Source organism: Opisthorchis viverrini (assembly GCF_000715545.1).
Source record: "Opisthorchis viverrini unplaced genomic scaffold opera_v5_10, whole genome shotgun sequence".
Lineage (NCBI taxonomy): Eukaryota > Metazoa > Platyhelminthes > Trematoda > Opisthorchiida > Opisthorchiidae > Opisthorchis > Opisthorchis viverrini.
In genome coordinates, this window is record NW_008751666.1 from 1798390 (window position 1) to 1815930 (window position 17541).

At 44.2% G+C, this 17541-nt stretch overlaps 1 protein-coding gene across 1 annotated transcript in view; it reads left to right on the top strand.

Moving 5' to 3' along the window:
* Positions 1-17541, top strand: part of T265_00972 (hypothetical protein) — a gene marked incomplete at both ends in the record, with an annotated part of 65355 nt that overhangs the window by 32290 nt on the left and 15524 nt on the right. Inside the window, 4 exons of the mRNA XM_009164887.1 lie at positions 5116-5151; positions 11752-11974; positions 13786-13896; positions 16060-17373. Of these exons, the coding sequence (XP_009163151.1) occupies positions 5116-5151; positions 11752-11974; positions 13786-13896; positions 16060-17373 (1684 nt within the window). The remainder of the gene's footprint in view (positions 1-5115; positions 5152-11751; positions 11975-13785; positions 13897-16059; positions 17374-17541) is intronic.

Below are 17541 nucleotides of genomic sequence, written 5' to 3' on the forward strand. Positions count from 1 at the left end.
AGATGGGGAAGGACACCATTTCGATTGGAATAACGTCAGAATACTGGGCCAAGCAAGAACAAAGAAAGAACGCGAGTTCATGGAGGCGTGGTACTCCACTGGTGGAGCAATAGACAGGCGCATTGAGATTGATCCTGCCTACCAGCCTCTGAGGACAAAGGAAATCCAGAACCACAGAACCCGAAGCCGGACAAAGACTCAAAGAAGAAATCAATAGAACAGTAGGCTACTAAAAATAGGAGGCACGCCACAAACCCACAGAGAAGCCGACCACGACGCAACACAGATCAAGAACGGGCCAATCAGAATCCAGGTTACAGCGCAAAGGCTGCTCTTTGTAGACTATATAAACGCAGGCACGAAGGGAGGCCCAACCCAACCAACAGCGCACTGAAGATGTCTCCTCGAATGGTGACGAAACGTTTGCAAATCAATTGTCAAGCTCAGCGAACAGATCAACAGCCACCTGATCAATTACCAAGATTTCTCTCTATTACCGTGGAGTTTTACAGCCGGCGTTCATTTGTGGGTTTCGAATGACTGGACCTGTCTTACTGGCTTTTGGAGAGTCTTTATACCTAAGCAAATTTTACGTGACAGTTTGAGGTGCAGGTGAAGTGAAGCACTCGGCTGCTGTGATATTGTGAGTAGTAATTGAAAAAATGTGTTTCTCTATACGTTCCCTTTTTGTCATAGCTGTTGTATTCTGTTACTGTAACCACGGTCGCTCCCTTGACTCACCTCGTTTTTTCTCTAACCTTTTATTATTCATTTCTCACTACCCTTCTTTCTTTTATAATCAGGATCACATAAGCTTAAAATCCAAACAAAACTCCGTTGCATCATTCTTGATAACTGGTTACGGTTGAGCCTTCTCTGAATCCTGCTACTTGGAAGGGGCTGGAACTGAGCAGGAGGTTGTAACGCAGTCAGAAGTTGCGGTTTTCTTGAATATCATACTTGACAGCGACCTTCCAGCGCTTCATTGTCTGGTAGTCAGAACGCGGTGTTTGGACAAGGTCCTTTTGCGAAGAAATAAACGGGGAATGAGAGTGATCTTAGTACTAGCCTATGACAGACTTCGGAGGTGCCTACAGAAAAGATAAGGAATTTAACCATTAGAACTCTTCCAGTTGGGTTTCTTTCCACACCTAAACTGGGTACCTGTGTTACCTTCTGCTGAAATTCCGCGTATATTGTGAACCGGAATTTTCAATCACCATCTATATCTTCGTCCACTCACCATAAGCACATCGTCAGGAATGATTGTTCTGTGGTTTCCAGGTATTACAATATTCATATCATGAGTTTCTTCCACGTCTGTCGCTTTTGATAGAATGCAATTAACATCGGGTCAGTGAAGTCCGACCTGTGACTGAAATATCACTGTGCAAGACATTTTACATTATGAGTCTGTTGATTTCATCACACTCGGTCACCTCGGATTAATTTAACTTTCCAGAGATTTAATTCATTTTAGTCTTTTCGACGTGTATCCTAATTCTATCAAGCATATTTCTGGCCTTGCCAGTCGTTTCCCCAGCTAAGACACTATCTTCCCCGTTTGGTCCGGTTTCCTTGAGTTCGGTGTGAAGCTGAATCCTACGTCAGACCAAGAGTTTGCATATTTCGATTGACAATGAAATCAGCTGCTATTTTCTGTTAGTATTAACGCGCAAAACTGTGGTCTGTGGCAATGCTTTTCTGGCTCGTGATGCACATCTATCCATCAGCCTGCTCGGACCAAAAAAATTAAATCTAAGCCACAATACTTTCAGTACAGAGCTGTCACGCTATCTGAACGGAGCACGAGGAGTAGGATTCCACCTTAATCTAGTCGGTGATAGTTAAAACTCCAGCGTTGGTTGGTGCTTCCACTTAGTAACCCTCAGCTTATTTGCTGAGCTATATTCATCCCTCTAGACATCCCCGCACGTTGGTTGGACGGTCGACAGTTTGCACACAGCAGGACGTGGTGTTATGTATCATCCCCAGTCACGTTTGCACTCAATCTTATGCTGACATTGCTCATCAGTGTTTTCAGCCTCGTCAATGAACCGCACTTCGCTCGAAATGCCTCACAGGCACTCTCAACATTGGCATCACCTTATATCACAACAGCATATTAGTGTTATCTCCGGTACCGCACATAACATTCTTTTTTTGTTGAAAAGCTCTTTCGAATGTTCATGCTGACTATGGATGCATTCGTGTTGGTAAAAACACAGTTAGTGAGCTGAAATTGCGCGTTTGCGCATAACTAAAGTTAGTGGTTGCATATATATTGCTCCTGTTGGTGTTGTTTTTGGCCGTACAAACCGAGTTTCTGAACTTTCGTATTAGATGTGCACAGAGTTGCCAAAACTCCCGTTGTGATTGGATACCGTCTGGTCTTAACTTCAAGGGGTTCAGTAAATTCTGTGTTTTCCGGTTGCACCATTCACCCAACTTAGTCCCGACAAAGTTTTTTCTGCCTGCATGCTTGTGTGCATGCTTGTGTGTGTGTGTGTGTGTGTAGGATGAGGATAGGATGCGTAGCCGGATTTAGGGTAAGCTAGGCGAGGTGTTTTCCTCACTGGTGATTGTTCGTTGCGTCGTTTCACAATCAGCAGGATGTTAAAATTCAGATTTGGTTTCCGACAATGGTGTCCACCGACCAAGGTTTACTTTCCTAGCTAGTTGCTGTGAATGTATTCTGTAGCTCGTGGAGGCATTGTTTAATAATGTGGTTCATTTGATGCATTATATGATCCTTGGTTGTCCACCTTGTTATACTGCTCCGTTTTGCTGTTACATATGAATCCGAAGCACACTTGGGGTTGAATTGGTCCAGTTAGACGAGGAGTTAAGTTCAATCCACAGGACATCCAGCTTAGTTTTAAGGCTTATTTGGGTAAAAGAATTATATTTGTTAATCGGCCGAACCATTGTCAAGTTACGAATACCTAAGCCTGTACGTTCAAAACTTTTGGAGTAGAAGTCTGACTCTGAAGAACACAGTTTGGTAGGGTTTGATGTACTCCGGAAGAACTGCATTGTGGTTTGTGAACTTAGCATTTTGACCAACAGTTCACAGAAAACATTGCATCGACTTTCAAAAGAATGCATATTTTATGTAGCTATTACTCTGTTGTCTATTGTATCAGTTTAAAAACTAGACCTTCGTACATCTGTCCAGTATCTTGGGGAAACCCAGTTGATAGCTTGTTTCTTTTTGCGCTGCCCCTCTTGTTGCATAACTGACAAGCTATTCGAGGGCTTAGCGAAGTTGTTTCCCATCGGGTGTGTAGTATACATATGTTACATCGGCCGGTGCACTTTGTTTGAATGAATACATTCAAAACCGGCTTTTTGATTTATTATGCTGGTGGATTCTCCGTCCCATATCCTACTCATCTTTTGCTGTTCCATGTTCTTTACGTAGTCCCTCAGATGGTCTTCGGAAATTTTTCAGCGACATGTACCTACCTCTTTCCATGAATTGCCAGACACCATCTGATCACGATCAACATCACCAATATGTTGAGACCCGAACTGAACTTGAGTTCTCATTAGCCATACCGGGCTAGCTTTTGTTCTCCGTCGAAAGACAACCGGGTCATGTAGCTATGGAATCATCTCGTTACACTGCTGTCCTGCAGCCGAAAAGTAGCATAGGAAGTCGGGTTTTGTTCAAAATTGCACAGGAACAGTCGAAAGGCCATGGTTGGCTTTTAACTACGAACTTTGACGTCAATAGTTTGAACCTCAGCCCTCAAGTTATCGTTATCCAATCTTGACGTGAAATGCATGGATACGTTAGTGCGGTTCCGGTGTGCTCTTTCGGTTCTCCAGGTTTATCCTTGGTCAGAACACTGACTTCTTAATTATTTGACATAATCGCGCCATTGCAAGGTGCGACTTCCTTGGGTATCAATGAAAAGGAGGTTGGTGTTTGTCGTATAGTCTTTCTTCATGCGTTTTAGCGTTGTTTCGCCTAGTTACAGTACCCACTACTACAACTTGGGGTTCACAAGGGGGAAGAAGGTAATTGCAGTGTGGGGTACACCTTTCGGGACACCGCTACATGTTGGCAATATATCACTCAGCCACACACGAATAATGTCCTTTTACTCTGTGATCGAACGTTTGTAAGACAAGCTCACAGATTGACTGCCGCTTGACCAACAGCCATTTTCTACGTGTTCTCAGTGATGCGTTTTAGTCACTGAGTGGCTAGAAAGAAGAATAATTGACACGACATGTGAGCCGCACATCTGAAAAGAGGTCAAGCGAGAAACCAGTGAGTGCGCAACCACTTCATGTGAATTCTGTGAGTAAGGGACTAGTCTTGTCTAGGTATGAGCTAATCGCGATGCTGATCAGCCGCTTTCGGCGTATCTCTCAACGGATAGGTCATCGGTTCGAATCTCCCTGGAACTTCGTAGGTGTGTACTGCTGATGCTTTCCAACAAAGATGAAACAGATGTGCAGTACCTCCCGGCTTTTCGGCGTAGGTTGGCTTCACTTACACGACGAAACTTCCATCAATTCTTGTGGTCAACAGACTTCTGGCACATGGATCGTCTCCCCAGTTCATGAACCTTACTCGTCACTGTCACTTCAAACCTGTTTTCTTCTGGCTTCCATACCGCACCCGCTTCCAACAAACTGCCACTCACCCATTATGTCGTGGAATATATTACCTTCATAGGGCAGTACTATGAGAACAAACTCCTTTGTCAAATATGTGTGGTTTGTGAGACGCTCGTGGCTAATCCATGTTGGTTTATCCCCCGCGCATCTGGTAAAGGAGTACATGTTTTCTGGGAACACCAAGGCAAATGCGAGGAAATTGACACCTAGAAGTCAATCGCGTCAAAAACACTCCTCTTTGCATGGCCCTGCTTTGCGTGATGCACAAAAACAATAAGAGAAAGGCAATTTCCAGCTTATTCGTCTGTTTTTGTTCCCAGTGGATTTCATCCTTGTGTTTGTCCGTCATTCGTGTTCAGTTTGATTTGAGGAAGAAGAGCCTGAGTATTCGACATCTGGTTTATATACCATCCGAATTAAGCGCTTTTGATTTGGTATCTTCTTATGTCGGTTTTCTTCTCGTGTTTTCCGTCAATATAGACATCGCCCGAATAATGGTTCCCCGTGTCCTGATTGGTGCGTCCTTTTGTTTTACTTTTTCCCGTCCCATAAGTGTTAAGTGTGTTCATTTCTGTACGTGTGTGTGTGTGTGTGCTCGATTGCTCCATCTGCTTCCTGCACCTTCGCAATCATTGATAGTTTTCGCTCGTAAGTTTGCTGTTACTTCCTACATCCCTGCTGACACTGCAAACACTACGGTGTTTGTCTCATAAATCCACCACTAACCCCCATATTACACGTCAGTATTTACCAGTTATTTGTCGCCGAATTTCGCCTTCAAGTTGGTGCCGTTTGTTCTAGTCCTCCTGTCTACGAACAAAAAGCCCGCAAGACTGTTTAGCTTTTTCTCGCGCCCTTGCATCCGCATGCAAATTGTCGTACTCGCTTTTTGGGTCAGTTTGGGCTCAGTGAGCGCGTTGTAGACATATTGTATTCAGTATTGTCTAGAAGCTATGTGGCCTGAACTGCTCGCAGCTCTCACACGGCGAACAGACTACAATTACCTATAAAACTAACCTATTTTCCACGAATGTATATACGTTGCTGTGCATGGGTTACATCCTCACGTCGTTTTCATTGTAACTGTTTTGAGTGAAAGGCATGCGACGGAATTAACTATCTATGTTAGTTTTTCATGTTGCATGATACGGCTTTCATAATTTCCCTTACTTTATTGTTTAGTTCGCGTTCTCATTCTCAAATATTCGATATGAGGCGTTTGTATGTATTGATTGCCGTCACATCAAGACCCCACGGAAGCGTTCTGTTTGATATTGGAGGGCTTTTTCGTTAACGCTGATTTGAGATGGCCTGCCTCCCGGCAGTATTTCTATGCATATTTCTTTATTTCCAAGCCGGAAGAAACCTGTAGCGGGCTACCACATAGTTATCGTCAACCTTAAAAGTAGTCATATGGATTACTGTTGCAGTCGTTTCCACATCTTATCAGTCCTTTGTTAACAAGAGGTTGACTCTCAAATCAGTGAGGAGTAGTTGTTTGTTTCTAAAGAGTAACTGATAATCCTGATTGAAATGGCCAAGATTCGAATTTTTCTCTATTATCTGTCATTGGTCATTGATTCGTGTCCGTTGAGTTACAAGGGAATGAGAAGTGCTAACCAAGAAAAGAGTGCGAAAACTCCATTCCCACCTCAACCAACAATTGTTTCGGTTTTTGTACCAGCCTTAAGTTCAGAACGTGGGCCAAATATGCGGTAGGTGAAACTTCAATCGATCGGCTTCAGGAATTCTTGTGCAGTTGTAGTAGATGTGGAATTCGCTCTCGCCATAATAGTCCTCCTATCCTTGTCCGATTATTCTGGTTTGTCCACATCAGAATGCGAACTACTGAACTCCATTGTCGGTTTTAAGAGTCTATCGGCAGTGCGTAGCCGTGCCGGACTGGGGGGTCATGGCATTCACGGGGAGCGTGCTGCTACTGCTCCATCATTGCACGCTGCATACACTTCTGAACAGTCAAACGTGTCCATTCTTCAGCGGTTCGAGCTACTTACGATGAATCCTCCCGGTTGTATGGGTCGACGGACCTATCTATCAGGCGTCTATATTTTATAATTCGCATGCGTCCAGCGTGCTCTAGTGGAGTCTTGGTAGCATGGTTTCCTGGCATTTCAGCCATTTGAGATTCAGAACTCGGCAAGATGAGCAATGATAACGAGTTTTAATAAGAGCGAAATGCTATTCCAGTACTCCTACTCTGGTGTAAATAAACCAGAATGGTTGAATCCTGACGGCTGAAGGACTCTGAACGCATTCTCGCTCAATTAGGTGACGAGAGCCTGCACGTTTGTAGCATCAATATCTTAGGGTGTTAATTTGGCATTAATAGGCTTTAGTCGCTCTTCCATACTCTCAGGACAACTATGCTGTTTGCAGGTTAGCTTTATGCATCCAAACTGTAAATACAACTGGCATTGTTCAGTCGCGAAACTACTCATAAGGCTGCTGAAGACTCATCGATAGCCCTCAACCGGTTTCACCTTTCGTGGAGTGTCAAAACCAAATTTGTATGCTAATGAGTATATTTATCGACAGCTGGCGTCGTTCTTAAATGTTTTTCGTATTGTAATCGAGTGGATGTGTTCCTAGCCCACACAGGAATAGGGTTTTTAGAACAGATGGTGGTTTTTTACAGTTGTGTAGGCCCCATACACACTGTGTGGTCCCTGAGGTTCAGTGCAGTTTTGAAAGGTGTGAAATCTGCGCCGACTGAGGTGGTCGCAACAGATCTTTACGTAGGCTTTGTCCTAAACGTGCACCATATGTCTATTTCGTGGCCAAGATCACGGTGTTTCTGTGGTAACTTAGCTACCGGCGAAATTCAGGATTATCTGGTAACGGACCCAAGGTTCCCAGGTTCTGGAAATATTCCCATGATCAGTAAATGTAGATCGTTCGTTTTGTGTAAGTGTGGTACTTCCTTTCGTCGCGCAATCGGTTGTATAAGGTTGGTAAATTTTGTCGTTGTTTTAGCCTCATCATTGGAACTCCGAGATCCGTATAGCGTGTACGAAAGTTGTCAGCTTGCTAAAGCCCGAATATGGACTTAGTTAAATGCCAAGCAAGCTTGATTACTTCAAGGGTGCCTCCTAAAGCAGTGAAATTGTGAGACTTTTCTGCATCATCAGCATCACCATAGACAGCAACACTAGTGTTCGCACGGATGCTTCACTGCCGTACATCCACAAAATTATAACCAAACTGATGTGCAAATAGATGTATTTGATGAACCACAAAGTCTAGTTAACTATACTTTAGGCCCTAAGGTTAAAAGAAGAGAAAAAAGTGGGCGAGGGAGGGACTTGGTGCTAGCCTGCCCTACATCTCCCAGCGCTCAATCAGGCAATCTGAAAAATACAGACGCCACGAACGTCCGTATCATCAATTAGCCGCCATTCCTGCATCCTATGAAATGGTCACAATCAGCCAGTAACAAATGCCTAACAATATTCGACTTTTTAGCTCATAATTCTTAATGTAGTAGGTCCAATTGGGTCTCGTCCAGAGTGATTGTTATCAATCTCTTGTACTGTGACTATGTGTGGTGTTTTCTCCCTGTTTTTCTGTTTTTTAGAATTACCTGACCTATCATTGAACGAAACATTAATTCCTATCGTGACCATATTCTAGTGTTTTTTTCCGTGACTCCCTCATTATGTTCTCTGTATTTTTTAAGTCTGGAGCCTTTTTCAAACTATAAATTAGGCTCTGTTCTTAAAGAAAAACAAAAATGAGTTAATGACAAACAGTTTACTATGAAACATAAAACATCCGTTGCCAACTGCGCCCAAGCCACGTTGACCATCACGTAATTTCCAACAGCACCGTGAACTCTCTTATGTGGCCACTCAGATTCATAACAAATCACTGAACTCATGGATCATGAAACAAATATCTTGTCTGACAATTTTTGACATAGTTCAGTGGTCAACACAACGATCCCATACGCTAACACTCGTAGTACTGTAACAATGCCGCATCTTCCAAGTGGACACATCTGCATCGCAGCGGGACAGAGTGTGATGATCTGATGGGCGAAGTGGTAAAATGGACGTATTTCGTTGAAAGGGCAGAAAGCGCCTGTGCTTTCGTACACTGACGACAGTTTTCTATTCTTTTGTAACCTATTTTCGTGCTTGAAATCATACATTCACCTCAGGGACCATGGGGGCCTGGAATTTATTTCTAAATCGGTTGATAGCCCTGCGCACAACAGGTAGTGCCATGGACAGATTGCTGTAGATTGTCGCATAGTTACTGGGTGCAACGCCTTGTACCCAGTGCAAAATTGAAGGTTGACTAAGGAAGGGTAGCCCTCAGACCACCATCACACTCAACTGATGGTCCGGACTGGCAGTTGTTGAGACCTACATTCTATTTAGAAGATAGCGCGTTGGTGCCAAATGCATACAGCTTGCTAACGTAAGCCAACAGTCAGTGTGGTCTGTGCAACGGTGATCATAGGAAGTTGCCACCTTCACCACTTAGGAATACCCAGAGTAGTAAGGCCGTCTCAAGGACACCAGGAGCCGTCTTTGTGCTAGAGAATACTAGTGCAGCGTGTGCAGAGTTTCTCCGATTTTTTGGTCGGCAAAGTCTCTTGCCCGAGAATACAACACCCCCAATTATCTTTGGTTGGCGGAAGAATGATGAGCAAGTCAAACAGAATAAAATGGCAACAATAAGCCGCTAATCATTCGAAATATCGGTTACTTATAGTCAGAATCAGATAATCAAAATAACTTCTACACACACTCAAGCTCCAGTTAGATAGCGCCGCTCGGAATTTCGGACAATTGGCTGGACATGGCCACCTGCATTAGGCTTAGTGAATAATATGTCATTGGTTATTTAGTCGATACCTGTCTCTACCACTCACATATCCAACCGAGGTAGCCGTGTATGATTAATTAGCACGTGCACAGTGTTCCCAGGGCGGTTAGTTAAATAACTTCATTAGCTCAATTAATGTAACTACATACTCAAGTAGGTTTGATAACCGCCAACGCGGGCGCTTATAGCCGGACCGGCTTGAAGCCAGCATGATACCATAAAACCAAACAGCCAGTTGGCCGTAACACCTTGGGTAAGGAGAATAAGCGAATACAGTCGCACTCGGGAGGCGAGCGCTCAGTCAGTTCATCGACTTTAAATCGTTTTTCTTATAAGAAAAGGAGCGAGCAAGCTTAGTATCGACGTAACGTACGAATTGCATGGCCGAAGCTGCATGAATTATCGAGTGTGACAGGCTGCTTTACTTTTTCTATGCACCATGTGGCCTATCTCAGTCTTACTAATGCGGTGCTTCGGGGACGCCCATGGTTAGATACAGAGAGTTCTTGAAGATCCTTTACACACAAGGCCGTGTTCCGGATACGTAAGGTAGGACTGGTCTCATCCCAATGTTATGCATTCTACCCTTGAATGCCTAATCGGTGTCCTGCGGACGCCACAAACGTTGGTTGGCAAACGCTTCCCTGGGCTTACCGACCTGCGAAGTGATTACGTGTTTCCTCACTTCGCCAGAACTTATGCAGCTGGCTGGATATGACGACTCCTCCACCGAATTGATTAGCTCGTTTTCAGGCATGGGATTTAGGTGTAATCCCACGAGTTCTGCAGTAGCACGTTCTAATTGGCAAGTACGAAGTGTGTGCCCAACTGTGTAGCAGAATAATTTAGACCAATTAAAATGGTCTGTATTTCTGAAGTGACATCGCTAGCGTACTCCATATTTGGGAGCGAGCGCCCTGAGAGTATTCCAATCCCCGAGATGTCATAAAAACTGGCAAAACATTCCCAGGCAGCATATGTAGTGCGAAATTGAACAGACAGGGTGGCATGTGGCTGTCTTATCTGACACCACCGGATTTACTGAGCCCGGTAAACGTTTGCTGTAGCCCCGTGTGCTTCCACTAAAATAGGCTCATAGTGCCTTCATGAGTTCCTGACGATCAGTGAAACAAAAAGTAGCGTTAGGGTCGAGAAAGTCACCCATTACTGGCCGTCGGAAATAATGGCGACTTTCGAGCACTTGTCACAAAGTGGAAATATGATTGATACAACCTGTGTCAAAATGAATCCCCGCTTCATTCTCATCAGATAATGGATATCAGAGCATTTTGGAACGTGCGGCTGACGTCCCGGTCATTTTCATTCTATCTTCCTGCACACTTGTATACCAGGTCGAAGTGCTCCGCTCTGTCGATAAATGGTCCTCATTCCACCTATTTGGTGGTAATTTCGTCAAGCTGGCCATCTTCTGTTGTGGGCGCAGGATGCAAACCGTCTCAGTCAGGCGACCCGCTGTAGCAGAGGAATTAAATATCATTCTACATTTCTGCCGTCGATGATTAATTGGTGTCGGCTCTTTATTCAATTTTATGTGGTTTTTTTAGAGGTTGGGGTGATGCGGACCAGATGAACGTTCAAGATGTTCTACCCATTGTGTGAATAAATTGAGGTCCCACCTTTGTCGGAGATTGTTTCCCCTTCATCCGCCCCTTCACAGACCAGCCGATCGAATTATTTATAATAAGGATCGACTTTTCCCGTCGGGCAGGCTTCCTCAGCCTCCAAGATCTTTGTTGTCCACCTGTACTCCCTGTCAATTACCAACGTTCAAAAGGATCTACATGTGTCATCCTTTTCCTCGTTTGCTGATATCCTTTTCTCGGCATCAATGAGACCTGTTGATCTTGATGATTTCTTGTTCGGTGGGGTGTACATATGACCTTTGGCAAACGGTTTTACAAGCTATGAGCACGACTTCTTTTACCACGACTTTTACAGTCGTCCTCGAAATCATAATTATATTCACCGCACCGGCTTAGTTCCGAAATCTTTGGGTGTGAGTAACAAGATAAACCAACGTACATGATACTTTATCCTTGGTTTTCTTTTCATTGACGGTGCTTCAAACTTAGGAAAGGGTATTCATAGGTATTTACCACTTGGGTATTAAGCACCATCTTGACGAAGGTTCTAAATTTACTTCTCTCCATCTCTGCTGACCGTTGTTTAAACATGCTTCCGCCTTGAACTGTTCAGAATAAATCACGAATTTTCCTACCTTCCTCTTGCCATTCTGTATAGCTACTCTAAGGGTGTTGCCTCTCCCGAACGATTCGTCCGAACTCGTCTTTACTTCACCAGTGAAAGCCATCTGCATTCTCTGCTAACCTGTTTGAGGTATGGTGAATTGACCGACATATGTACGGATGAACAGTGGCGTCGGGCTATGGACTATGTGGCTTCTGTGTCGGAAATCAACTATTTAGCTCAGATTGTCATTATGATTTATGAAGACCCAACGGTGGTAAGTCACAGCTGAACCCTCCATTCCCGTCTCCTTGTGTCGTGCAATCAGCATCATCACCAGTTCAGAATGTCAGGGCTAAACGGCTTTTTCATCCTCTCGAGAAACACTGGCATTACTGGTCTGAAATTCTGCAGGGTATTAGGGCCGCACGTTTTCGGTAAGTACGGCGTGCGCTACATTTCTTATCACCGATATGCTTTTCGCCTAATATGTGCCAATGCTAAAATCGCTGGGGACAATAACTAGGGGATAATTAATCCGGTTGCCGAAGGTGCAGGATTTGGTATATCGCTTCTGAAGTATTGCGAATGAAGTCAACTGTCCCCTCCAAATAGAAGTTACAGCTATGAGTATCAAACTGCTAGTTGTTCTTAATCGGAATAAAAGCAGCCGTGTAGTACCTTCCTTGGTTTTTGGCAGGGAAATCTAGCTTCATACGGCGGTGTCAATGTCGTTTGCTATGGTCGTCGGCTTTCTTTCCAAACCTGTGTGCCTCAAGTCCCAATCGCTTTCTGATCTGTTTTTAGCCCGCCGCCATCTCACTTCTGTCACACTGACTTTTAAGTAACCAACTGATATCGATATTTATCAGTTAGCTGTTATCCTAAATTCCAAATGGTCAACCAGTCAACCCATGCTTGAAACTGCTGTTCCCCCCCCCCTGGTCATCAATCTAGGCACCAACCATCTATGACACACTTTAGCGCTCACGGAAGACGAACACGAAAGAATTTTATGTGTGCCTGGCTTTATCGTTTCTTTTGTACGTTATGGAAACAGGTACCGTATGCTAGTATAACACTCCTAAGCAACTTATCTGTAGAATGTTTGACGTAAATATTTTTTTCAAACAATGGTAACTCTCTGCAAACTTCTCGGTGAAGGAATGCAGTTGATAACCCGATAACCTTTAACGGTAAGGATACGTTTGTCGAACGAAAATCAAACATCATTTTTTGCCAACTTCCTATAAACAGGTTAGCCGAAGTAAGCAAAGTGAATGAGTGAGTGTTGCTCTGTAGACACCTCTAAAGCCATAAGGGTAATGAGGGACAATATTATGTGAAACATTAACTCAAAACAGAACAAAGAATTGAAGCGTCTAAGGCACATCGACTTGCATGATCAGAGTAAACCCGCTGTTAACTTGACTGTCGTCAAATGTGGTTGTCTAGTGCAGCTAGACCACTGACTAATAGAGCATTCTGTCCGCGGATATACGTCGAAAACTTGAGTTTAAAAGACCTTCATCAGCTTCCTCGAAATCTGAGCTGGTGACTGTACGATACACCATCCCCTCACGACATTCTATATGAGGAAAACTTCGACTGAGAAGATGATTTTGGGGACGTAGGATTCCTCCTCTGAATATCTCCCACTCTCGGGGGACAATCCTCCATCACCAAAGAGGAGTAAATTTCCGGTTCCCTAAATGGCTTCCCTGTATACCCTAGTTAGAATGTCCCCTACCATTGATCAGTATTCGAGTTTGTCATTGCACATAATCTAGCCTAACCTGCCACGTCACTAGATAGCTCTTGACTGGATTGGGCTCAGTTTAGTCAATATTTTAACTTTGGATATACAGAGTGTATTGAAATCTTGTCGCCCTGCCTACAACAGCAGTAGGATTAGTGGGCAGTGATCATCAACCCCACTAAGTGTACACACCGGTGGTTTTTTAATTGCCCTGAGATTTTCATCGGGTTAAGGATCCCGCACTCCGATTGTCCAGTTTTCCAGTTTTCATTTCCGATACCTATTACAATCTCACTTCTGATTTGCACTCGTTTTTCTTATCCATATAGGAGCCAAAAACTGAGCAGCGCTTCCATGTGGAGCTCCACTTCAGTCCCGGTGCTTTCGCTCTTTGTCACGATCAACTCGAAGGAAGTGGATTCAGACCTGGGAAGTTGGAGGTTTGTGATGTTTTTGCTGTTTTTTGCGCGACTCCCATCGTTGCAGCTTAGCCTGCCTACTGACGTTCATTTCTTTTGTTCAGATCTTGGTACCGTACCAATCGCTTCAAGAAGAACAATCTTATTTGAGGCGGTCTTAGGAAATAGGGTGTTTTATCCCACAGACTCCCCTCGGAGAGCTATCCATAGACGAAAAAGATGTAATTATAAGTTGTCGAAATGACTGATTTCCTACCCAAGGTGAAACTCCACAGCTCTTCGCGATTGGCGCTGAGTTGATTGCCCACATTCACTCTAATTCCCACTGCTACTGTATGATCATCATCATCATGACATCAGTGTTCAACACCGATGCTTCACTGCCGACACTTACCACTAACAATACTGTATAGCCCCTTGACATTAATGGGCTTTTTCCTTTCTTATTTATCATGGCGATCGTTTGAATCATTTCTCACAGCTTCTCTGCGGTTTGAAAATGCCAACGGTAGAAAATTGCAATGAACCGTAAAATATTCACCTGGAAAGGGAATGCTGATCATTATATAAGTCCTAGGATTTCCATGATAATGCCGAGAAGGCGAGCACATGCTTCTGTTCCAGTGTAGCATATGGTTTACTAATTCTTACTGATCTGTACGGTCAGGGATTATGGCCCTTATGTGGGTCCATGTCGGTGCACTGAAATGACTCGGTAATGTGTGCGCGAATATCAGCAGTATTCCTACTTATTGGAATATCTCCTTTGCATATGTTTAAAGTTGTAGACTATCTGTCGTGGAAGTGAAACCATCCTACAGTTTAAAAAGTCGGCAACATATCTGCAGACAATCAAATTTTCGTTCATCTGGTGCAGAATATGTCGCCTGTTCCATGGAGGAAGTCTGTTTATCTGTGGGATATTTTTCGCATTCATTCCATACCTTTCAGTTGGTCTTGTTAGGGCTTGTACAGTTCAGGGATTTCTCATTCACCTTGTTGCTTTCGAGTCGCGTGAAGGTTGAGAAGCAGAGGATGTCAAGACAGTAAGATTGTAATCTATTCACGAACTGACTCTCCGGTAAAGGCACAATTTTGGCGTGACGTATTATACTGGTTCCATAAGGTCACCGCTAATAAAATGACCGCATTGCCGTCACTCTCCTACTGTTTGCCTCCAAAGTCTTCTATTGAGTTGGGCCATTCTTCTCGCAACACCGTGAAAAATGATGGCAATTGAATTCGGTCATTGCTTCTATATGTAAAATGAACAAGTTGGATGATATCCGGCACATTCTCTATGGTTATCTCCATTGCAGTCGTTTCACAAACTCCTTGTTGCGGGCTCTAGTCCTGTACGTGAACTCTACACTTTCGTTTGGATCATGTGTGCTTAGGTCCATATCAAATATCTATTTTGCTAGTTGCTACTGCACAGTTGCACTGCCTCGCCTATTGTCGAAATCGGTTCTTTTCTACCCGTGTTATCGGTGAGTGGTAAGTTCACTCTGACGGGCAAAACAGTTTCGTTCTGCCCACGATCAGCCGCATCGTGCATTCTTAGACTTTTACTAAATCACCCTGCCTATCTCTAAAAAGATGTCTAAAATAGTTGTATTTTTAAAGTCTTTTGTCAGGGTCGTTTCGAATACTGGTTACTAGCGTTGTCTTTTCGAAATCATTGTCCGTTCTCGGGTTTCGTCTGGGTCAAACCACTGTCAGTTACTGTTGTCGCACCTTCTCTCTTGCTCGTCACTGTTTGAATCCAGTTAGATGTTTGTTTTCTACCGACTGCATTCACCACACACTCATTACGGTCTATTCCACTTTTCACTCCCTCCTTTCGACATGTGCTGTCCCACCTGTCACGTATGTTCTATTTACCATGTCTGCTATCATGTATGTCCCTCACCATTATACTGTGCAAATTTTCTGTTAATCGCGGTGTGACAATTGTTTGTGTGTGATTATGTGTTGTTTACCTGGTTGACGTTTCTTTGCTCCGTTTTTACGGCTTACCGCTTGGCCGGTGCGTGTTGCCTTCACCCACCGTGTGCTTTTCTCTTGGCGTCGCTAATCCCATAAATGTTTGATCCTTTCGCTTCTATTTCGGCTCCCTGAATGTTGGTACTGTAAATGTCACCGTTGTATTTTTATCTTCCCAACTTATTTTCGCATCTGTAGCGTTTGAATTCACAAGCTAGCATGGTAAGCAGTGCAACTTCATTGGGTAAAGGCAGTTGTGATTCTGCGCATGCACATTCCTTCCGTCCGAAGGACCGAGATTCCCTTTCATCTTGCCCGGTGACACCTGGAACGCCTTCTGCGAGCAATTGTACGTCGGGCAGTCAGCTGGATCGAACCTCTGGTCCGGTTACCCATTACTGCTCCCATGCAACATGTCCTGCCAGGCACTCCTTCTTTCCGTCACAGTGCACGGCAGACGCTGGACAAGAACAAGTTGGGTTCGATGCGTTGAAGAAAAGATCCGGATCGAAGTCTCCAATGCCGTCTGAGTTGAAGACAATACATGAATATCAGACGGTTGTCGAACGGCTACAAAATTTAAAGTTTTGGAGGGAGTCTGTGGCAGTCGCCTCTACCGGCTGCACAACGGGTAGCGCGAGTGATGTATTTGAAGATGAAGAAGTGGGGCTGTGTGAAGAAAAACAGGCAGAAGAAACTTCAGCCACAGGGAAGCCACACGCATCAAGTACTGTGGATGGTACCCATCCATCATCTGAGGGCGTTTCTGTCTCGCATTTACCAAGAATAAAGCGTAAAGATGTTTCAGAGCTCTTGACTACGGATCACCAGCCAGAAGCCGCGCAGCCAGTCATTGTATCCATAAATAATGCCGCAGCGCCGATCAAAAGCATTGGGATTGGTAGATTTGTAATCACTCGTCCGGTTACGGATCACGAACTAAAGCTCAATTCCACTCACACTAAATCCGCTGTAGCACTAGCTTCAGACACCGAAGAACCGCGAGATGCCCACATTGCTCCGCTCACTGCTTCTGGTGGTGGACTCAATGTGTCTGTTCCAAGGGATCATTTTCCCCGATCAAAATTATCTAACGCCCACACTTCAGGTCGATCGGCTATTTCCTGTTCACCTGAATGCTGTCGTTATCAAACTAGTGTGGAAATAACGCCACCGGAATCGGTTCATTCTCCAGAGCAGTCGAGTAATGTTTCCACTTCCAAACACACCGCTAGCCATTCTCAACTGGGGAGGAATTGTTCGCCTAATCAAGCCATTAGTTCGGATTCCGCCGCCTCGTTAGCGAAAGTTCAATCCGGTCCTCTATCTAAATGGTTATCGGAGCAAGCTGAGCTGGTGAACGGAGAACGAAGTTCAACGAGGTCAATGTTGAATGGTGAATTGCTTCGCCGACGTCACCCTCCTTTCCGCAATCGTTCGCAACCACGTCCTGTTATAAACTTTCCGTTGATAGCCGATAATGACGTGGGTGTTAATCCAACTGGGTATTTGGTAAGCACTTCCTCTGCTTGTTCGTTGTCCTCACGCCTGTTTAGTTTGTGTGTGCCCATAGCTTTTCACTCATGCCATCATCTCTTTACTGCTTGTTTCTTCGGTGCATTATGTGCATAATCATCATTCTGACTGCAACTGTTGGAACCATGCTTATACAGGTAAATT